Source organism: Alexandromys fortis, unplaced genomic scaffold, assembly GCF_014885135.2.
Source record: "Alexandromys fortis isolate MF-2015 unplaced genomic scaffold, M_Fortis_MF-2015_v1.1 scaffold_84, whole genome shotgun sequence".
NCBI classification, from domain to species: domain Eukaryota; kingdom Metazoa; phylum Chordata; class Mammalia; order Rodentia; family Cricetidae; genus Alexandromys; species Alexandromys fortis.
In genome coordinates this window covers 5968950-5992507 of record NW_026068017.1, presented here as the reverse complement: position 1 = coordinate 5992507, position 23558 = coordinate 5968950, and the positions used below count along the sequence as shown (strand labels likewise).

The 23558-nt window shown below is 44.4% G+C and overlaps 1 protein-coding gene across 1 annotated transcript in view; it reads right to left on the bottom strand.

Moving 5' to 3' along the window:
- Positions 1-23558, bottom strand: part of Cfap52 (cilia and flagella associated protein 52) — a 41415-nt gene that overhangs the window by 7289 nt on the left and 10568 nt on the right. Inside the window, exons 4-10 of the mRNA XM_050162787.1 lie at positions 21058-21186; positions 15691-15790; positions 14751-14867; positions 9632-9732; positions 8527-8697; positions 6058-6206; positions 2078-2223 (exon numbers count right to left, since the gene is read on the bottom strand). Coding sequence (XP_050018744.1) covers positions 2078-2223; positions 6058-6206; positions 8527-8697; positions 9632-9732; positions 14751-14867; positions 15691-15790; positions 21058-21186 — 913 coding nt within the window. The remainder of the gene's footprint in view (positions 1-2077; positions 2224-6057; positions 6207-8526; positions 8698-9631; positions 9733-14750; positions 14868-15690; positions 15791-21057; positions 21187-23558) is intronic.

Genomic DNA, 23558 nt, shown 5'->3' with positions numbered 1-23558 from the left:
AAATAAATAAATAAATAAATAAAAAATAAAAATTTAGCTGGGCGATGGCGCACGCCTTTAATCCCAGCACTTGGAAGGCAGAGGCAGGTGGATCTCTGTGAGTTCGAGACCAGCCTGGTCTACAGAGCTAGTTCCAGGACAGGCTCCAAAGCCACAGAGAAACCCTGTCTCGAAACAAAAAAAAAAAAAAAAAAAAAAAGAAAGTCTGGAAAGTGCATGAGGGGGATCTACAATGCCTGAATGTGGAGGGGCAAGAGTTGAGGGGGGGACTTGGAATGTCTAACCAGCAGGCCAAACAATGTGTAAACAAGTGTAAAGTGTGATTTCTTTCTCCCAAAGTGAGCTCAGGTGCCTGTAACTCACATGGTCTGGACAGGTTGGGCATCAGCAAGACAGAAGCTCCTGACAAATGAGGGAGAAGTGAGGATGTGGGGATGTGGACAAGAGCGAGCATGGTGGAAGTGGTGAGGGACGGGACCAAGCCAGCGGAGGCTTCCGGGGGCACAGAGCAGGGAAGAGCCATGGGCTGGTCAGGTAGCAGGGCCCTGATGGCAAATGCTCACACACATTTTACTGAGAGGAATATGTTTTTTTCCATAAGAGTGTTGCTATTTTTAGTAAACTTCAGGGCTCCGAGGCACAGGGAGGTCACAGTCTGTGCCACATGCTGGAAGGGGACATTTCAGCCCAGCCGTTCACCTCACTTGCCCAGACTCTTCCAAGGGTTTCCCCAAGATGCTGGGTCTTTTCTCCACTCTGAAAAACTCTTCCTATGATAGCTGAGAAGAGAAAGGAGGATGACACCCCCTTCGTAAACAAAAACAAGGCTTTGGGATTCAAAAGAAAAAAATGTAGACAAAAACAAGGCTTTGAGATTCAAAAGAAAAAAATGTAGACAAAAACAAGGCTTTGGGATTTAAAAAAAAATGGGGCCATAGAAAGAGAGACCCTAAATAAACATGAGAATAAAATGTTTTTATGATCTTCAAAATAATTGGAAGAAAAAGTTGAGTGTAGCAACATTAAAACAATAGCCAAGGCTGGCATGGTGTCATACACCTTTAATCCCAACATTGGGAGGCAGAGTCAGGTGGGTCTCTGTGAATTCAAAGCCGCTCTGATTTACTACACCACAAGTTCCAGGCCAGCCGGAGGCTACATAGTGAACTCTTGTCTAAAAGTTAAAATTAATGCCCCTGTTAACGAACTGATTCTATATCACCTGCTTTAAGAGGTAAGATGAAGACAACTGATTCAGCTATGGTTCTTGGGGAAAGAATGAGTCTGTCAAATGGGCAACCCATTAAGTAGCTTTCTCAGCTTAGTTCCAAACAGGCTGTTTTCCTGTCTGTATCTTACTCACCCTCTCTGTAAGCAGGTAGATTTAATGTCCGCTTAAAGCATTAGAACTTGAATTTATAATGTATTTTACGATCTCGTCAAAATCTTAATTTGACCCTTTCTGAATTCTAGTGCGGGTACACACTTAAAAGTGAAATGCAGAAGCTGACAGATGTCTCGGCAGTTAAGAACACTGGCTGCTCTTCCAGAGGACCTGGGCTTGAGTCCCATGAGCCAAACAGCAGTTAGCAATGGCCTGTAACTACAGTCTCGGGGGATTCCATGCCTTCTTCTGGCCTCTTGGGGCACTGCACACATACGGCATACATACGAATTCTAATTAGACTTAATAAATAAAACCCAGATCAGATATCAGGCTGTGAAAGCTGAAGGATCAGAGAAACAGTGCAGCAGCCACTAGAGAGACCTTTCACCTCTACCGATGCTCAGACCAGAGAGGCGATCCTGTCCTCAGACTGCTTGCTCACACTGCCTCCTCAGGCTGCCCTGCTTCTCTGATCTCTCGGCTTCACCCCCTAATATCTGAGTCCATGTTTTTATAATTAAGAACAATTAGAATTCCTTCTACGTACATACATGCAAATGCCCGTACTCATAAAAAAATAAATAAAATTTCAAACTAAAAAAGAAAATCAAAATGAAAAATGAATAGCCTCCTTTGAGATAGTTGCTCTAAGTTAAAGCCTTTTTTAAAACATGTCATTTAGAAGTGTACCTCCCCTTCTCCTCCGCCACTGATGATCCGTTTGCAGTCACTGGTGGTAGCAATGGCAGTTACTCCAATCCTGTGAGCACTGTTAATGGTGTATATCAGCCGACCTGTCTCTGGAGCAAAGGCTCGGATCTTCCCATCATCCCATGCTGGCACAGGAAGGAGACAAAAGGCACGCTGTCAGTATATTTGCCGCCTTTCTCTGTGGATTGACAGTCTCCTGAATCACCAGTGACAGTGAAAAGTGGAAGAAACGGTGCGAGTGGAAGGAGAGGCTAACCTCAGCAAGGACCTTGTGACCTTTTCTCCAGCCTCCCAAACTGGTCACACCTGGAAAGCAGGAGGAAGAAGTCTGGGGTGTCCTGGCCTAGAAGTGTATCTCACGGCAGGTGAAGGAGGCCTGTTTTTACTCCATTTTCTTCATCATCATCATCATCATCATCATCATCATCATCATCATCATCATCATTGGGATTTTTTGGTTTGGTTTGGTTTGGTTTTTCCAGACAGGGTTTCTCTTTGTAGCCCTGGCTGTCCTGGAACTCACTCTGAAGACCAAGTTGGCCTTGAACTCACAGAGAACCTCCTGCCTCTGGTTCCTGAGTGCTGGGATTAAAGGTATACTCCACCACCACCCGTTACCCAGGTAATTGTTACCACACCCAGGATGCATCAGCTCACAGTTCCAAATAACCTCTGCCTTCTCATCCACCCATTTTCATTGTTATCTGAGACAGGGTTTCACTGTGGAGCCCAGGCTGTTCAAACTCTGCCCTCCTGCGCCTCAGCCTCTCAAATCCATACCCTGCTTCCTCCACCTTTAAGTCTGATACTCCTTCCCTGATTCTCACCATCTTGCCACCTCAACCAAAGCCTCGCGCAAGGCAGGAACCTCGGAGTCACTGTTGGTTCTTGATTCCTTTCTGTTCCAAGCCTACAGCTCAACCGTCAATCCATCAGGAAGTCCCTTCAGCTCCACTGTCACAAACATCTAGGCTCTGACCTCCTCCCCCCACCTCTGATGGCACTCCCCCATTCAAGCCGCAGCCTCCTCTCTCTTGATCCCTCTCAGTAGCTTCTCCCCTGCACCCCGGCTTACAAACAGCCACTTCTTAAAATCCAGTCCCCTTCCCGAACAAGACCTCCACAATATTTTCCCCACTGTCCTAGAAGTAAAATCCAACTTAAAAAAAAAAATACCGATTTTTCTTTTTTTTAAAAAAAAAGAATGTGTGTGAGTGTGTCAGTGCAGGTGCCCAAGGAGGGCAGAAGAGAACATCGGATCCCCAGGACCTGAATTAATAAATGGTTGGCGTGGGGGTTGGGAACTGAACTCTGCAAGACCAGTCAGTATGCGCTCTTCTTCTCCCCAGCCCCCAAATCCAGCTCTTTATTCTGCATGCTACCTCGTTCGTGGCACCCACCTACCTCTTCCGCTTCCTCTGCTGTCGGTCTTCCTGAGGCCCCACCCCTCCCATAACTAAAAAGCTCCAGACACACTAACACTCCTGCTATTCCTTAAATACATCAAGCGAGTTTCCACCTCGGGGCCGCTGCACTCTCTAGTCCCTCCACCTGGAATACGTTTCCTCAGGTCTGTGTGCGGCTGAAATTTGCTGTCAACTTCAGTGCTGGCTCTTGAGCTTAGCAATTTTAAATAGGCTGCTCAAGGTAGATCCCATTTCAGCAAAGACATGAGAAAGTCAGAGGGAATGAAGGGACAAGCCATGCAGGGGCTTGGGGTAAGAACATTCCAGGCCAACTGAACAGCTAGAGTAAAACCTGCATGCCCAGTGTGTTTGCAGAATAGGGGGGATGCAAGCAGGGCTCAGGGGGTAAGCAGGTTGAGAAAACGAGATAAGAAGTGGGGAGGGCAGTAGTGAAGTCCTACAGGGCCTTGCAGGTGACTGCCGGGGGGAAGAGGCTTGCAAAGCCCAGCAAATGGCAAGACCTAATTTAACATTTTTAAATAGTCCTTTGGTTTCTGTGGGGAGAAAAGACTGGTGGGCAAGAGAAGAAGCAGATAGGACTAATAGGAACTACTGGGGCGATCTAGAAGAGCTGACAGTGGCCAGGACCAGGATGGAGAAGATGACCAGCAATGGACCTACGGCTGTCCTTTGAGATGGTGTCATTTGGGGCACATTGATAAAGGTGTAAGAAACAGAGTAGAGGCAAGCATGACTCTAAGTTTTCCCTTGTCCAAGGACCTGGGCACAATGTAAGTCACTCAGGGGAGAAGACATAGAGGGCAGGGGAAGGAGGAAACAGAGCCAAGGAAAGAGAGGATGGGCTCCTAGGTCTCTGTTTTAATAGCTTCACTCAGATCCACTTGACTTTCCCTAGTGTAAACCAATACATTTATTTTTGACCACTAGGGAAATTTGATATAGATTACTCATGATTTTAAGAAATTATTGCTTCATAGGAAAATATTTTTAGAGATATATATGGAAATATTTAGAGGAGGAATATGTGGTATTTATAATTAGAAGGGGGTTGGTTTCTTGAGTCGGGGTATCCTATAGCCCAGGCTAGCAAGAACCTTGCTATATAACAAGAATGATCTTGAACTCCTAATTCCCCCGCCTCTACCTCCCAAGTGTCAGAATACTAGGATCTCACACACCATGTATCTATCAACTTATAGCATCTATCACTTACGTTAGAACATTAGTTTGGCATAAATTGTATTTTAAATTTTTCTGTTTAGGGACCGGAAAGATGGCTCAGTGGTTAAGGGCACTGGCTGTTCTTCCAGAGGATCCAAGTTCGTATTCCAGGTACCTAGATGTCTGTTACTCCAGTTCCAAGGGATCTAGTGCCCTCTTCTGCTTCTGTGGGCACCAGGCAGGCATGCGGTACACACAGACATACTTGCAGGCAAAACACCCATAACATATAAATAAACAAAACAAACAAACAAACAAATAAATAATGTTTAAAAAAAACTTTCCCTTTTACCAGCACTTACAAGTTAGAGTCAGGAAGAGCAGGAGTTTGAGGCTATTCTCAGCTACATAGCAAGTTCAAGACCAGTGTGTGTTACTGGAGCCCTCTTAGAACAAACAAACAAACAAACAAAACTGAACTTTGTTCACGCACATAGAATTGTATATGCATGAATGTAAAATTAAAAAGAATTTTTTGGGTCGGCCGTGGTGGTGCATGCCTCTTAATTCCAGCACTTGGGAGGTAGAGGCTGGTGGATCTGTGAGTTCAAAACAAGCCTGGTCTACAGAAAGAATTCCAGGACAGCCAGGGCTACAAAGGGAAACCTTGTCTTGGGGGGAATATTCTTTGAAGCACATCTTAGTTTGGGTTGGATTTTTCTCTCTTATACAAATGGGTTCTTTTTTTTAAAAAATTATTTATTTATTTATTATGTATACAATATTCTTTCTACGTGTATGCCTACAGGCCAGAAGAGGGCACCAGACCTCATTACAGATGGTTGTGAGCCACCATGTGGTTGCTGGGAATTGAACTCAGGACCTTTGGAAGAGCAGGCAACGCTCCCAACCGCTGAGCCATCTCTCCAGCCCCTACAAATGGGTTCTAATCCACAATCCTGTGCATACTATGTCTCCTGTCCAATTCAACATCGACTATTCTCCCTACTAATAATGCTTTATCCCTGGTAAGTGAAAGAGTGTGAGAGGCGTGGTTCTTTCCATCTAGGAGAAACCTCCTGGGTAGACCAGAACTCCAAGGAGAGGCTAGACTCCAAGGGAAGGAGGAGAGATGACAGAAGGCATTCAGACATTAGTAGAAAATGAGGATGCCAAGAACTGAAACCCCAGCCAGACCCTAGATCCAAACGTTCATTGGGAGCAACTATCAAATTTTCTGTTGTTTGGTTGCTGTTTTGAGACAGAATCTCAAGTAGCACAGGTTGGCCTCTAGAACTCAAGAATAGCCTTGAACTCCTGGTCCTCCTGCCTCCACCTTGCAGGCGTGTGCCACCGTGCACATCCTGTCACCTGAGATGATGCTCCTGCCGTCTCTCATGAAGTCGATGCCATGGCAGGTCATGTTGGGCACGGTGATCCGAAGCAGCTCCCGGTTGGACATTGTGTGCCACACCCTGATGTCTTTCTTGGCACACGTAGCAAATAGCTCAGCAGTACCACTACAAAGAAGTCATTGAGGGACAAGCCGTCAAAGACGGGCAGTGTTCAGTGGGTACCAAATGTGCCTCATAAGGCTCGGGGTAGCATGCCCTTTGCATACCGGTTACCCAAGGGTGTGATTTAGGGGTCTCTTGTGTGGAGAGACACTCAACCGATTCCTCACAGCCTCTGTGGAAAAATCTTTTGTCATCTTTTCACTTTTGGAAGAGTAGGTGCAAAGTTGTTTACACAGAAAAAGTCGGGAGGGGGAGGGAAATGGGAGGCGGGGAGGAGGAGGAAAGTTTTTTCAATATATATATATTGAATATATATATTTCAATATATATATATATATATATAAAGTCAACTTGAAATCTTCCTAAATCTTGATACGTTGGAGGAATGGTCACAGTTTTGTATTTTAAACTACTTTGGGGGGATATGATTGATTCACACAAAAATATCTACACATGTGAGGTATGGATATGGATTACTCTAAAGGCCCTGTATACACCTAGCCAAGTAGCATTTTGTGAAACAAATATATCCATGGAATATCTTTATTAAAAGAAGAGATTCCAATGGAGTTGAAAAATCTTATTAAAATTACACAGAAGAAGATGGCAATACAGTAAAATTTACATTTGCCCCTTTTTTGTTCAGTTCTGAGAAAATAAGAAATCGTGAATGAAAAAAGTATCTGAGTAATTTGGTCAGTCGGGCTGGGGAAGGGGCCTCTTTGCATGGGATGTAAATTATCAAGATGCCAGATGATTACAGATGACTCTAGTTTTGATAGGAAAGGGGGTGGCATTGGGGTGAAAAACCATCCTAACCATAAAGTTCTCCTTAGTCACTGGGAAGACCAAAGCTAACTACTGATCCACACACTCCTCAAGCATTTCATCTTAAACTTATTTCAAAAGATGCTAGAATCTCTCCAGTTTTAAAGTTTACTCATTTTAGAATTAATAGGAAAAAAAACCCCAAGTAGATCGCATCTACACACTCTGAGTAGAGTTCAGAGCTGAAATTAGGTAGCCAAAAAGAACTCCTAAGAGTTATCCTCTGGCCAGGCGGTGGTGGAGCACGCCTTTAATCCCAGCACTCCGGAGGCAGAGGCAGGCAGATCTCTGTGCGTTCAAGGCCAGCCTGGTCTACAAGAGCTAGTCCCAGGACAGGCTCCAAAGCTACAGAGAAACCTTGTCTCAAAAAAGACAAAGAATCAAAAAACAAACCAAAAAAAAAGAGTCATCCTCTGACCTCCACATACGCACCATGGCACACATGCACACACACACACAAATACATGAGAGAGAATAAAATCCTTAAATATATTTTTATAAAAAGCACCAAATCCAGAAATTTTTAGAGATTGAGTCCACCATACTCTTTGGGAAAAGAAATTAAACCTAGTAAGAAAGTGACCCACTTCCCAATAAAGATTCGCTCCCAACCTCCCCTCCCCTTTAGAAAAAAATGCAAGTCCTAAACCAGAAGGACTCGGAACCAAAGCTGCAGTTCACTGCACTGGGGACTGAGTTCTAACACAGGCTTACATCTGACCAGCAATGACGGTGGTGTCTGCAGTTCAAGCTAAACACACGAAACCGAGAGCAAAGAACTAGCCGACTTCATGGGACAGATTTTGCTAAATGTAATAACGAGCTCCGAATCATAATATGTACTGATTTATTTTCGTGCGTGTGTGAGCATGCACCGCAACAGATGTGTGGAGGCTGGAAGACAGTTTGCGGGAGAGCTTCTGGAACTTTATTGTGTGGGTCCAAGGATCGTTTAAATTCAGCTTATCAGGCTTGGCAGCAAGTGCCTCTTCCCAATAGGCCATCTCATTTGCCCCAAATCCAGCATTAAAAAAATAAAAATACAAACTAGAGGAAGGAAAATTAATGTAACTATGAAGGTAATTAAAAACAAAACAAGATAAAACCAAAAACATCCATTAGAAATCCCGCGAGATGGCCAGCAGTTAGTTAAGAGCGGTGGCTGCTCTCCCAGAGGACCCGGGTTTGATTCCTGACACCCACGTGGTGGCTCATGACAGTCTTTAACACCAGTTCCCGGGAATCTGATGTCCTCTTCTGGCCTCTGCAGGTATTGTATACATGTGGAACACAGATATACATGCAGCCAAAACACCCACACACTTAAAATACAAATAAATAAATCTTTATAGGTCCTATAAATTAATTCGGTACATTAGAAAAGATTCACCAGGAAAATAATTCTACTAATGCATCTTGAGAGTCCTTGAAGAAAATGAAATTCCTTTGCACACTGCATCAGACCTCTACGTTCTAACATTCCTCTTCTACTTACAATGGAAAGACGATGTCCTGGACGGCTTCAAAGTGACACGTCGCAATGAGCGTCTCTTTGAAGTCAGTGAAGTTCACACGATAGATGTGCGATTCCTCTGTCCCTACAAAGAACTGGTGCCCTTCTCCCCGGAGCGTGATAGAAGTGATACCGCCTTGCAGCTGCAGTTTCCTTTGGGGAGAAGAATAAAGGGGAAACAGAGTCTCTTGACCAGCAAGCATTTGCTTATCTGATCGCAGAGGACACAAGCTAGCCATTGGTGTGAGACAGGCCCACAAGGACCAGGTGGGAAGGCCTGGGTTATTCACAATCTTGCACACCCATGATCAGGAAGGAAGGGTTTACCAAGGTTTAAACACTCAGAGAAGGTCTATCAGGGCGATGCGGCCTGAAATGGTTTGTACAAGGCAGGAAGGCTCCTGGGCACCAATGCCAGGGCAACCCGTTTCTAAAGATAACCAGAAAAATTAGGGGGAGAGGTCATAGTCCTGGTGTTATGTCTCAGTGTGGTATACAACCCAGTTATGTGACTCATCAAAGGGTGGTGTGCCTCTGGGTCACAGCGAATGGCTTTGGTTTGGTTTCACGTGAACTTTTTCATGGGAAGAAACCACTGGCCCTTGTGATTCGGCTACTCATTTAATAGCAAGATGCAATTCTTTAACCAGATATGATTTTTCCTTTTAAACAGGACCTCACTGTGTAGCTCTGAATGGCTTGCCACTCTGTGTAGAACAGGTTGGTCTGGAACTCACAGAGATCCTCCTGTCTCTTCTGCCTCCTGAGTGCTGGGCTTAAAAGGTGTGAGTCACAATGTTTGGCAAATATGGTTCTTCGTTTAGTGTTCAGCTGTTGGATTTCAGCGAACGTTTCTCTAGTGCGGTGGTTCTCAACTTTCCTGATGCTGCAACACCTTAATACAGCTCCTCATGTGGTGATCCCCAAACCATAAAATTATTTTGTTGCTGCTTCATAACTGTAATTTTGCTACTGTTATGGATCGCAATGTATTCTGATATGCAGATGGCCTTAGGCAACACCCAGACTGAGACCCGCAGCTCTAGTGGGTCTCTGTCTACCCCAACTCTCTGCGTTCAGAACTCACTTGATGGGTTTGTAGGTGGGGCTTTTGCAGAAGACCAGCATGCCAGCTCCAGAGCCGACCAACAAACCACCCATCTTCAGGCACCTGACGGCTGACACTCCCTAGGGGAAGAAACAAGGCTGTGAGAGGCCCCAAGGATTTTGTCATTAAACTTCAGTGCAACACCTGACACAAGAGAGCACGGCGGAGGTCACCTCAATTCTGCACTTATTGTTTGGTGAAGATCACGGTGTACCTCCAGGTTGGCCAAGATCGTTCAATTACATCCACAAGTTCATGTCTTGGGAGGTAGCCTTCCTGGTCCTGCAAGAAGTAGTCAAGCTTTGCCATCCTTCCTCCCTAAGATCACCCGTGCATTTGAATGTACATATAATAATGCTCATCTATCCATCCGCTCAAGTCCAGTTCCAGCAGGAAGCATAAGCACAGCCTCTATAAGCTAGTTCTTCAGTTGCCATGGTTTCTACCAGAACTTATTCCTATAAATGCAGGGTCCAATATGACATCCCAAGACAGCACAGATTTCTTAGTGACTGTATTTTCTGAGCTAAGGCATATGGTATACAATCTTACCAATAGTTGAAAACATATTTAAGATTCCAGACAGTCTTCAAATATGGAGGAATGATTGACAGTTCATAACGTGCTCCATAAGGTTCTAATTTAAAATGGGCGTGATTGCCATGGTTTGAGTGTAGCCGCCCCCAACAAGCGTTTATGATGGAACCTACATCCCAGTGCAAGAGTGTTGGGAAGCAGATCCTTGAGATTAGGTCATGAACCAGATGTGGTGGCACACACCTTTAATCCCAGCAACTGGGAGCCAGAGGCAGGTGGATTTCTGTGAGTTCCAGGCCATCCATAAGGAAACCCTATCTCAAAATAAATAAATAAATAAAAAGAAAAAAAGAAAAGAATAAGTCATGAAGCGTCTTTCCCCACAGATGGGGATGGTACTGGTTATCAAGAGTGGTTCAGCACATAGATCACATAGATGCTTGCCTGTCTGTACGCCTACATGCTTGCAGGCTCAGAAAGGGAGAGCACTTGGTCCCCAGGCTTAGTAAAAAGTGACTCTTGCTTTGTCACTGTAGATTATTTGCATATTCGGCCTTCCCTCATGGGATGATGCAGCCCACTGTTCTTTCACCAGATGTGAATGCTGGGCTTCTAGAAGTCCCAGCCTCCAGGATCATGAACTGATTGAACTTCCATTGTTCACGAATCACCTAGTTTCCAGCATTTTGTTATAGCTATGCAAAACCAACTAAAATAATGGCTAATGTTTTATTTTAAAATATCCAACATCTCTAGTATATGACTCAATGAGCTTATGCCTTAAAGACTTTTGAAGGCTGGCCTTATAGTCCAGTGATTGGAGTGCTGGCCCAGCAAGTACAAGGCCCTGGGTCTGATCCCTAGTATCATAAGAAACAAAAACTGGGTTTGAATATCAAAAACTAAATACATCCTTTCAAGTTTCTTTCTTTTTTTTTTTTTTTTTTTTTTTTTTTTTTTTTTGTTTTTCGAGACAGGGTTTCTCTGTGGCTTTGGAGCCTGTCCTGGAACTAGCCCTGTAGACCAGGCTGGTCTCGAACTCACAGAGATCCGCCTGCCTCTGCCTCCCGAGTGCTGGGATTAAAGGCGTGCGCCACCACTGCCCGGCCTTTCAGGTTTCTTGAAGCTGGATTTTGCCTGTTTTGACCTGAAAGGCATTCCACAGGGTCTGAGAAGAAAAACAAAGGCTTGAGAATGAGAAGGAAGAATGTGATTTAGCAGACCTGTTGTCTTAGTTTGGGTTTTTATTGCTGCATAGAGACACCATGACCATGGCAACTCTTATAAAGAAATCATTTAAATGAGGGAGCTCGCTTACAGTTTCAGAGGTTCAGTCCATTATCGTCTTGGCAGGGAGCATGGCGGCTTGCAGGCAGAGGTGGCGCTGGAGCTGAGATTGCTACTACATCTTGCAGGCAACAGGAAATCAACTGAGACACTGGGCAGTATCCTGAGTATATGGAACCTCAAAGCCCACCCCCACAATGACACACTTCCTCCAGCAAGGCCACACCCACTCCAACAAAGCCACACTCAATAGTGTGAGATGATGGGATTATGGCAGCCAATCACATTCAAACTACCACACACGTCTTTGCGAAACATATTCCCACTCTGTGGCTTGATCTCTCAGTTTCTTGGTGATGTCTTGTGCAGAGCTTAAACTCTTCGATATTGAGGCTCCACTAAGAAACTCTGGGATGGCTGTGGTAGTTGTCAACCTGACTACATCTGGGATCCACTAAGATCATGCGTGTGCCCGTAAAGGATTTTCTTGGTTGGGTCCTTTGAGATGAGAAGACCAACTCTAAATCTGGGCCACCACTTGTGGTGGCAGCCCATATAAAAGGACAGACGAGGGAAGTTTTTGCTTTTTGCCTGCTTGTCCTTACTCTTGCTGGCAGGTTCATCTGTTCTGCTCCTGAGGTGTCCCTTTGCTGGTGTCAGAGCCTACTTCTTCGGGGTTCTAATGCAGAATGAAGGTTTCGAGCGGTCTGGGACTTCCCTGGGACTCCAGCACCATATTGGCACTGCTAAGACAACCAGAGTCACAGACTCTGATCCTCGGCCTCTCTGCTAGGAGACAGCTGTTATTGGACTACTCATACCACAGCCTGAGAGACACACAGATACATCATCCTCTTATAGATTTATATTCATTCTATCAGTTCTGTTGCTTTAGAGAACTCTAATACTACATCTTTCCTGGATTGCGCCTTACATGTTGTATTTAAAATGTCATCACTAACCTCTAGGTCGTGCTATTTTTCCCCTGGATTATCTTTTATAAGTTACATGTTTTATATTTAGCTCTGTGATTCATTTTGAGCTCCTCTGTAAAGGGTTAGGTTTGGTGTCTGGGTCGTTGTGAAGGTTGGGGGAGCATGTTTTGGACATACGGGTGTCCACTTGCACCAGCATCATTTGTGCAAGAACTGTCTTTTCTCTACTGGAGTGTCTTTGTTCCTCTGTCAGATAATATTAAGAATGTTCGTGCAGATCTATTTCTGGGCTGTTTTGTCTGCTTTTTCATTAAAACCACACCGTCTTTATTACTTTAGACTTAGGGCAAGCTTTGGAATCGGGCCCTTGAGCTCCTCCAACTTAGCTCTTCAGTGCTATGCTGGCTTCTCTGGATCTTTTGCTGCTTTTTGTCACTGTTTGAATCAGTTTCTCAGCATCTATAATTAACTCTGGGTTTAGGTCACAATTATATTAAAATTGTAAATCCAGTTGGAAGAACTGGCTTTTTGTGTGTGTGCGTGTTTTGTCGTTGTGATTTGGCTTTGTTTTTTTGTTGTTGTTGTTGTTGTTTGTTTTGTTTGTTTTGGTTTGGTTTGGTTTTTGAGAAGGCTCTCATGTAGTTCAGGCTGGTCTTGAACTCATTGTCAACTACTGATCCTTCTGCCACCATCTCCCAAGTGCTGGGAGTCCAGATATGAGCCCACCAGTGCAAATTCTAACACCTTAGCAATAGTGAGTTTCCCTATCCATAAACATGAAAATGACACCTTGTAAAACACCCTGTTGTAGTTATTACTGCTGTCATCATCATCACGGTCAACTCCTTCCAATGTAGAACTGTATGTCTATCTAATAGGCCAATTTTAAACCATGATAACCTTTGCCTCTCTTTTCAGAGAACGTTTGAGTAGAGTTTCAAGATGAGCAACTGCCCAAGGTCCTTTGATTTTTCAAGCAAGGCATCTTCAGGGGCACCTCTTATCTTCTCATCCCTCAAGCTATCTTTTCTTTCTGGGGTGAACCATTAGTCCTGAGAGGATCGGCAGCACAGGAATTGGGAAGAGGCTTAAATGCCAGTGGTTTGAAAGGCACTACCACACTGGCATCTGCTTCGTAGAGGAACTAAGCTTCCAAGTACTGTCTAGGCATAAGCAAACAACCAAACAACAAAACCAACCAAACAAACAAACAGGAACTATGCCTATCAATAGTTTTCCACTAGTGTCTTCAGAGGCCTCTGGGGGCCTAGCAGGCCTTGGAACTGGCAGGGTTCTAGGCTATGTCTCCCTTTCCTCTGATGGGCCTGGTTTTAGCTGCTTAGTGTTAGAATCTGTTTCTCTTAAATAATTAAAAGAAAGGTCGCTCTAGGTCACACTTTGATCTCCTATGGGATCATTTCTAAATAGTCCTCTATGTGTATAGCCTGTATCATGGCTTCTTCCCACTTTTGTGGATTTCTTTTAAAAGTTGAATATTAAATGGTGGTATGATTAAGGAAACTGACATTTTCCCACAAGGCCTGCATAGTATTTCGGTTTCTTGAGAATGTCTGTTCAGTGGGAAAGTAGCTGTGCTTCCATAGGAACCATCTGTTTCTGATATCAGAAATGAGACAGGCAGGTGTGGGACTTCGCACACCAACTTCCCAACTCAAAGTTTAGTGGAAACAGTCCTCGAAACTTCCCGGGCACATGAGAGATAGCTGCCCTTAGTATAAAGTCGTCATCCAGTGGTGGGTCTTTTCTTTCTGTTTAAGTGTTAGCATTGCTTGCTGGAGTTTTGACAAGAATTGTTGGGAATCCTGCAACTTAGCACTATTGATGACTTCTTGGTCTCATGAAAGACTTAGAGCAACACTGAGGCTAAAATCCAAGGTAGAGTTATCAGAGTTGAATACACGCATGCACGTGTGCACGCGCATGCACACACACACACACACACACACACACACATACAGATCAAAATGCACCCCTCTCTCCCTCTCTCGTAGATGACAACTGGTATGGAACCAATGCAGTTTCAGCTCATAAATTAACAGACAATCCTGTGCTTTGAAGAAGGGAAATGGGCAAGGTACTGCCTGATACCCTACAGTGACACCTAGGGATGTCTTTGCCCTGAAGAAAACCAGAGAGTAGGGCTTGGAGAATGGGCTAGTGCAGCGTGTCAACTTGGGTGTGGCTTTGCATCCATTGCTAATTGGCCTATTTTTTTCCCTATGGACTTTGCCTTAACGAAAGTCTTTGCTGTCAGCAGAGGGAAGAAAATGACGCCAGGGAGGACCAGACCGTACCTCCTGGTGAGTGGTTCTACTCACCAAGCTGAACTTGTCCTTCGCAGGCCCAGTGTCTGCCAACAGTTTGGTCCTGGGGTTCATTTTCAGAATGTCTCCAGTTGTAGTGCCGAGGTAGAAAAAGCTGTCATCGTCAGCCATCTGGGAGGTCAGAAACAGAAACCTGAAGACCCGAGACTCCCCAGTAGTATATGGAGCCCCAACTAGGGAGGAGATGAAATTCTGGGATGACCGTCCGAGAAGCTCATGATAACAGCTATTTCCCAAGACGCAAAGCTAAGTCAGCACGGCTGCGAGAGGAGCAGTCAGGGCTACCCGCAGCTGGAGGAGATGGCTATGGATTGTCCTTGACACTCGTTTGGGTCCGAGGCTCAAATGCATGGCCAGTGCCAACTGCTGAGTCACCTCCAAAGGGCTCCTAGGATAAAGATGTGCCTCCCCTAGGAGGACACACATTTACTTTATCTCACAGTTTCCAGAGGCTACGTTCGTAAAAAGAGGACTACATGTTAAAAGAAGACTAAGTCAATGGAGCATAGAGTTCTACGGATGAATTACGACTCCACATCCAAACCTATGAATAATATCTCTTTGTGAAAGAGTCTGCCTGCATTTCAACAATAAGTTTTACTATCAGAGACTTTGTTTTCAATGGAAGAAATAGCAATGGTAGTGGTGGGGAGGGGGGTGCTGTATGCTCTAAGTATCACCCGGCCACACTGCTTCCCGCCATGCCAGGCTTTGGATGTTTGATGACTGCTCAGGTCCCAGTACAATGGGACCTCTTAGTGCTGCCCAGCTCCTCCCAGCTGTGGTGCTCCCTCTGAGCTGTACCTCCTCCCCGACATTCTTCAAGGCTATCCTCCCTAGCCTGACCCAGTGCGCACACTCTTCTGCTCAGGACTACTGGCAGGCGCTTGCGCTACTAGCCACTTAAGGGAGCAAGGGTTGAGCGGACACTTACTCCAGTGCTCATGACTATTCTTTTCTTCTGTCCCGTCTGACACTCAGTGGGCCAGATTTTCCTGTTTGGGAGATCCAGTTCCCACACTCGAATTGTCCCACTACAAAGGAAAATCAGAATCAAATGAATACCCTTTTAAATGCTGCTTCACATATATCTTTTTTTTCATGCTTAAATAACCTTTACTCTCACAGCTCAGTAGACACATACAAACATACATGTAACAGACAAAAGCAAGGTTAAGTAATGTTTAATCTCACTGTGGAGGGTTCACTCCGACATTTTTATATTCTATTCTGTCTTTTTTATTTCATCCTACCCATTCAATTTCATTTAAAAAAAACTTACTGAGACAGACATAGCCCACCATGTGTGTATTTGATAACTAATTATTGATGCATAATTGGTAATTTGAGAAACTTTCCAAAAAATAATTATCAGCTACGGAGTTAGTCCCATCTCTTAGTGGCCTTTTATTCCTACCTTATTCTAGCATATTCTTGATTGGATTTCCCCCTTGAAATCTAAATGATGAGACTGCTGAGATGTACTGAAGAATGTGAATATGTTTGAAATGATTCCATGGAAACAATCACATTAAATTGCATTAAAAGTAAAAAAAAAATTCGTAAATTTCATCCAGTGCCTTAGAAATTTTATTATTCAATTCTGTTAGAATCTGTATCATCATTGGAATGGAACTCCTAGTAGGCCCATGGTTTCCCTGCTCTCTGGTAGAAGTGTGTTCCTAGCAGTCTTTCAGGATGACTCTGCACGACCAGACCCCAGGAGCAGCTCCCAGGACCAGGCGAAGAGGACTGGCTATACCAGGCTTTTTCTTTGGGGCCACTAACCAGCTCCCAAACCATGACACGGAGACTTAGTAATTCTGAACGCTCGACCTTATGCTCGTTTCTGCTAGCTTGCTTTCTTTAGCTTAAATTAACCTGTTTCTCCTCATCTACATCTTGTCTTGCAGATTCTTCCCTTTCTTCCCTTCTGTATATCTTACTTTCCTGCTGTCTCTATGTCTGGATGGCTGGCAGCGGCCTGGTTTCTGGCCCCAGGTGAGTCCCTTTCTCCTCTCTTCTTCCCCCTCTCCAGTCTAGATTCTTCCTCCTATCTCTTCTTTCTGTCTGCCTAACCCTCTCCTGCCTAGCTACTAGCCATTTGGTTTTTTATTAGACCAATCAGGTTCCTTAGATAGGCAAGGTGAAACAGCAATACATCTTTACATAATTAAACAAATGCAGCAGAAACAAATGTAACACATCTTTCCACAGTTAAAGTAATATTCAACTGCAACTGGTCTGATATCAGACCAGTTCTTTTTTTTTTTTTTTTTTTTGGTTCCTGTCCTGGGACTAGCTCTTCTAGACCAGGCTGGCCTCGAACTCATAGAGATCCGCCTGCCTCTGCCTCCCGAGTTCTGGAATTAAAGGCGTACGCCACCACCGCCCGGCCTCAGACCAGTTCTTAAGTGAGACATCTCGTTAATTCACAAAGCAACTTGACTCTGAAAGTTAGAATGTGCAGTCAAGGAATTGCATCACAATACTGACCTTGGTTTAAGATCAACCAGGTGCCAGCATGACAGCCTCCTCTGTTTCCCGTTGCAGTGCGGGGATACACAGCCTCTGATGGAGACTGGCAATAGACTTAGGGAGAGAAGGCTAGGGATAGAACTGTGCCATCCTTTTGCATAGAGGGATAACAAACTGTCAGCAATGAAAGGAGCATACTTATCAAAACAGCAACCAGGGGCTGGAGAGATGGCTCAGCGGTTAAGAGCGTTGCCTGCTCTTCCAAAGGTCCTGAGTTCAATTCCCAGCAACCACATGGTGGCTCACAACCATCTGTAATGAGGTCTGGTGCCCTCTTATGGCCTTCAGGCATACACACAGAAAGAATATTGTATACATAATAAATAAATAAATAAATGAATAAATAAATAAATAAATAAATATTAAAAAAAAACAGCAACCAGGAGGCCACCAACACTGTAATGCCATGGACCCTGACCAATGTACTTTCTTAAACCCTAGTAAGAACACTCCTGGCAAAACTCGAACCAACACTTTTACTCTCTTTGTAGAAGAAACTTTAATTTATTCTTTAGTGATTTCATGCATGGATACACTGTTTTAACATCATATCCACCCCTACTTCTTTTTCCATTCCCACACACAAACACTTTCCCTTCCCAACTTCTCCTCCTCCTTCTCTTTTCGTAGCATATTGATACCAACGAGTGCTGCCCTTATTCGCATGGGTTTGTGGACCATCCACTAGAACACGGGCAGCTTATTAGGGGCCACACAGCTGAAGAAAACTGACTCCCATTCACCACAGCCAACGTCTGCAGCTATGGTCAGGGCATCTCAGGGCTCTTCTCTAGGTTAGGTGACTGGGTTGATCTTATGAAAGTGTCGGACAGGCAACCAAAGCCGCTGGGAGTTCATTAGTACAATGGCCCCATCCTATCCAGAACACTTTTTACAATCTGTCTACACCCTCTTTCCTGATGTTCCCCAAGCACGGGTGGCAGGGGGAAGGTGATATCGATGTTCCATTTAGGTAATAGCATTACACAGTCACTTATTCTATGAACTTTGACCATTGGGAGTCTCTGTATTAACTGTCAGCTGTCTGGTGGAAGACAAGACCAGCTCTTTTCCTTGAGTGTGACCCCCATCTGGTCAGTAGAAGAAATGCTCACTTCAACAAGCTGAGATCTCTGAGTTTAAGGCCAGCCTGGTTTACCTAGTAAGTTACAGGATCACTAAGGCTGTATAGTGTGACCATGTCTTAAAGATAAATAAATGAGTGAATTAAATAATCAAGCAAATATATGTAAAAAAAATCAGTGTTCTTCATTTTTATTCTTTCCCTCCTACTGACAAGTACAGTTATATACACTTATGATATAGAACATGATGTTTTAACACATGTATACACTGAGGAATGGTTAAATTAAACCACTAAGCATATGTATTACTTTACTTATCTTTTTGTAGTAAGAACACTTGAAATCCACTCCTAGCAACTTTCAGTGTTATTTAATACATACCGTGCACGTATACTGTTATGAACTGTAGTCATCGTAGGGTATACAAACGGAGTGTCCATCGGTAGATGAATGGATGAAGAAAGTGTGTATATATACAAAGGAAAACTGTTCAGCCTTAAGAAAAGTGGCCATCTGGAGAACATCATCCTGGCTGGGATAAGCCAGCCAGAGAAGAGACAAATATTGCCTGATCTCACTCATGTGGAATCTAAATGGAATGTACCAGAGGCTGGGGTGGGAGAGGGAAAGTGGAGGATGTTTGCTTGGGACACCACATCTTAGTTAGGATAAGTAAGTCAAGGTGTTTAGCTGTATAGAAACATTTAAAAGAGTGATATCTTTTTTTTTCTTTTAGAGGCTGGGTCTCATGTAGCCCAGGCTGACCTCACTCACTGTGTAACTAAGGCTTGCCTTAAAATTCCTGCCAAATACGATCTTTGCTTAATGGAGGATCTTTTAGTTTGGAGGTTCCTGTCTCCAAGGAAAGAGAAATGAGACTAAATGAGTGAGAATTTAAGCTAGCAATTAGAACGACACTTACTATGTGGCCGGCACTTCACCACCAAGTCAATAATTCTGTAATAATAATAGTATATCCTAGGTGGATATACTCAAAAGACATTGTGTGTAATTCCCAAGGAATTAGTGAAAGTATTATTTAAAAAAGGAAATTTTGCAAAGAGTTCCACCAACATCTCAATCAGACAGTATTAATTAGAACATGCCAATTTTAGTTTTTCTTTCCTTTTAGCCTACAGAACTGTACACATAGTAAGATTAACACGTATTTTTCAAAGTGAAGAGGGAGAGAGAGAGAGAGAGAGCCCATGGTTTTACTGGTAGGTAGAGTGTAGTGCTGAAACTGGGGTGCTGGGCAGTCTCAAGGAGAACGTAGAGTGGAATACACAAAGCCATGACAGTGACAGGGAAGGCGGGGCTTCCTGGTGTCACGACAGAGATCTTAAGAATGTGGCGCGCTCTTAATTATCACATGACACTTAAGTGCAGGTAGCACATGAAATTTGGAATACAAATGATGCGAAAAAAAGATTGTTTCCCATTAAACTTAAGGTTTGACTTTTGGAGAAACGCTGCCCACCGATGTTAGAACACACTGATGCCCTCAGCTGCTAAGGAACCAAAGAACCCAGACCCAGCAGAACAAAGAGACAAGCTGCTCTGCAGACCCAATGGGGGCTGAAGAGCTTCCGAGTCTGGGCTGTCTGGGTCCCAGCGTGGTTTGCCTGACCAATGAGGGCTTTTATGGATGCCAAGGAATTTACCTCCTCTCAGTGAGTCCATCCTCACTCAGCCATGGAGCAAACGTACCCTGTGTGTCCCAAGGTGGGGACAGGAGACATTACAGAGGCAGAGCAGCACCGATTTGCTCTGGCTAAGAAAGGAGCGGACAGTGTGTGCCTGTCACGGATGGGAGACGACCGAGTTGCAAAGATAGTTGCCCTGAACTTATCCCTCTGCCTTACAGTTTAGGATGTCTTCCCTTTAAGCTGGTGGGGGGTGTGGAAAAGGACATTTTTATGTCTGTTTCACCTTCCCCTCGGGACATCAAGCAGGGCTGTGAGTGCCAGTGTGTAAATTAGTTCATGCTGGGGGAGGTTCTGTTCACATGTTCAGCTCCCTGACCTAAGCTGGCTGAAGCTGACCCTACCTGAGTTATGACCCTGGCTAATAGCTAAAACATTGGGAATATACTGACATGGTTCTTTTGCAAAATATCACTTCGTTAGGCCTAAATCAAAAACAGGTGGTAAGAAATACCAACCAGGCAACTGTGCAAATTACTTGGCAAGCACAGATTGGAAATCATGTCTTTTCAATGACATGAAGAATCTTAAGAAGGGTTCAGGAACAGTGAGGTGGCAGAGTGGATAAAGGAGCTTGCTACCCAGCCTGAGTTCAGTTCTCAGGGCCTATGACGGAAGGGAAGAGCTGATTCCCACGAGTTGTCTTTTGGCCTCCATATGCTTGCTGAGGAACATGCATGGACACACATACACACAATATGTAAATATGTAATAAAATAGTTTTTTAAAGAAGGGTTTAGCCATTCCGAGGAATCTTTCCAGTAGACCTCAACAGCATTTTCAAAGGAATGTACTTAAAGTGCATCCAACTGAGAGGATTTTTTTCAAAGCTTACAAAAACTACAATGTAGCTTTTGCCCAGGGTGCAAGACACATCCTTCTCCCGTTGCCACACCCCGAACTGGCATGCGCGTGTGTTCTGGGTAGGTGGCGGGGTAACCTGGGTCCGATGTCCTTGCCGCACAGACTTACTTCCCAGCAGTGACAAACATCTCATCCAGGCACCGGGAGAAGATCACGTGGGTGGCGTTGCCGACATTGAGGCCCGCCGCGGGGCTGCCGCAAATGGCATCTCTCTTGGCTACGCTCCAAACCACCACACTGCCAAACAAGAAGGGGAAAAGACACCAACAGGGCACATCAGACGTTCCTCGTTAACAACTCTTTTAATGGTTCTAGAAAGAAAAAGAACAAAATGAAACGGTCCTAGTGAGGAAACGCTTGGCCTCTCCCTCCCCACCCACAAGCATCTCCTCCATGCTTACAGTGTTTCCTAGAAGACAAACGTGTGATGAAAAAGTCTAAAAGCTTTGAAGGAAAATTATTCTGGGCCTGGAAGCCAGTAAACCCATCGATCAAGGCATTTCAGGCATACAAGCATCAAGTGGAACAAGTGTTCATCTCATGCAAAAATTTTCCTTGGGGTTGGAGACATGACTCAGCGGTTATGTTAAAAGCCTTTGCTGCCCTTCTGAAGGACTGCAGGTTGGTTCCCGGCACCCACATCAAGTGTCTTACAACCTCCTGTAACTCACTCTAACTCTCTGGCATTGTAAGCTCCAAACTAAACACTTTCTTTTATAAGTTGCCTCGTTCATGGTGTTTTATCACAGCAATAGAAAAGTAACTAAGACAGAGTTGCATTGTAACAAAAATAGTATGATAATATTGATAAAAATTAATAGATTAGTTGTAAAATATAAATTGTGAATGTAGAAAGACAAGCCATAGAATGTTCATGACTATTAACTGGAGTTTTTGTCTTCCCTCTACCACCAAATCGGGAGGATTGGGTGAACTGGACCCCTTCCACAGCCTAAAATTGGACCAATTGTCTGAAGACAACTGTCAGGGCCACAGTGATCAACCAGGGATGGTCATCCTGCACTTTTCTAATCCAGCAAAGTTTATCCATTGCTTTCCTCAAACAGTCTCATTTTCTTTAAGCAAATTTTAGGTAGTCAAAAAGCAAGCTTAAGGTAACCAAAGATTAGCCGTTTTCACAGAGGTGAGTTTTCCCACGTAAGACCTCTTGAGGTATGCTGGCTCAATGGCCAGCCACCAAGATACTCCATGCATGGAACCCAGGCACCAGGACTTATGCAATTTCTCCAGGTGATTCAGTATGCACACATGGCTGAGAACAGCTGCTTTTTAACAGAGGTAAGAATATTAACAGAAAACTTCTGACTATATCTCTTATGGAAAAAAAAAAAAAACAGTCAAACAGGAGATGGCCCAGAGATGGTGGGAACCACTTACAAATGATTACCAAAGTCGCAAAAGTAATGAAAAACTTTGTTGAATTTCTGTACGTTAAGAGGACATGGAATTAAATATCATTGTGCACTTGTGAAGCTCAAATAAGAAAATACTGTATATGCAAAAGTTATTTCAAAGAGTAAATGCCCATGTGCAGCCAGAGCTGAGGACCTCTCCTGAGAAATTCTTTTCTCATGACCTTTTCACACATACCAACCCACTCAGAGGTGCTCAGACCGACAGAGGACCTGGGAAAGGCCAACAACCTGCCAGCTGTGGAAATACACCTGGGAGATTCTACACAGATTATATATTATTCTCTACCACCTACGTTCTTTAGCATTTAAATAGGAGTATATATTTCATCAATTGCCCTTCCCAGTGTGATGTCATTATTTTCTATATAGCCCAGGTCAGCCTGAAAATGATGTTTTTAGGTGTGCGCATATTTCCTCCAGTTTCACTTTATACACGGTCTCTGTCAAATATCACCAAGTCTGTCAAAGGGCAAAGATCATGACTTGTGGGGGAGGTAAAAGTATCACCTCTGCAGTCACACTACCGGAGTTTGTGTCCCTGCACTGCCACTTACCTACCAGTGACTTCAGTTGTTCAGTTGCCATTGGGCACCAGGGGCTTCCGTTCTAAAGAGTAGGCATGAGGCTCAAGTGAGCTATTGCAGTGAAAGTTCTCAGCACACACTTGTCATGCAGGACCTACTCAAAGCATATTTGCCTTTGACAATTACTGCTATCATGGCTGTGGTTATGATGTCTTTGACAGCGTTGGTTTCTGACTGTGGGGGCACACAGTATCATCCAGGAAGATTCTGGGACTCCTAGAGCATAGACTGATCAAATCAGACTCTCTGTAGGTGGGCCCTGGCAGCAGGGAGCTGGCCAGGTGTTGTCCACGTGGTGGCAGAGCTGAGGGCCACTTTCCTAAGTCACGTTTTCTCATGACTTGTCATATATAGCAGCATACTCAGACATGGGCAGACCAACAGAGGACCTGGGAAGGGACAATATACTTGATGTCTGTAACACCTGGTAGAAAACATGTAAGTAGCTGGGCAGTGGTGGTGCATGCCTTGAATCCCAGCCTTTGAGAGGCAGAGGCAGAGGCAGAGGCAGAGGCAGGGGCAGAGGCAGGGGCAGGGGCAGGGGCAGGGGCAGGGGCAGGGGCAGGGGCAGGGGCAGGGGCAGGGGCAG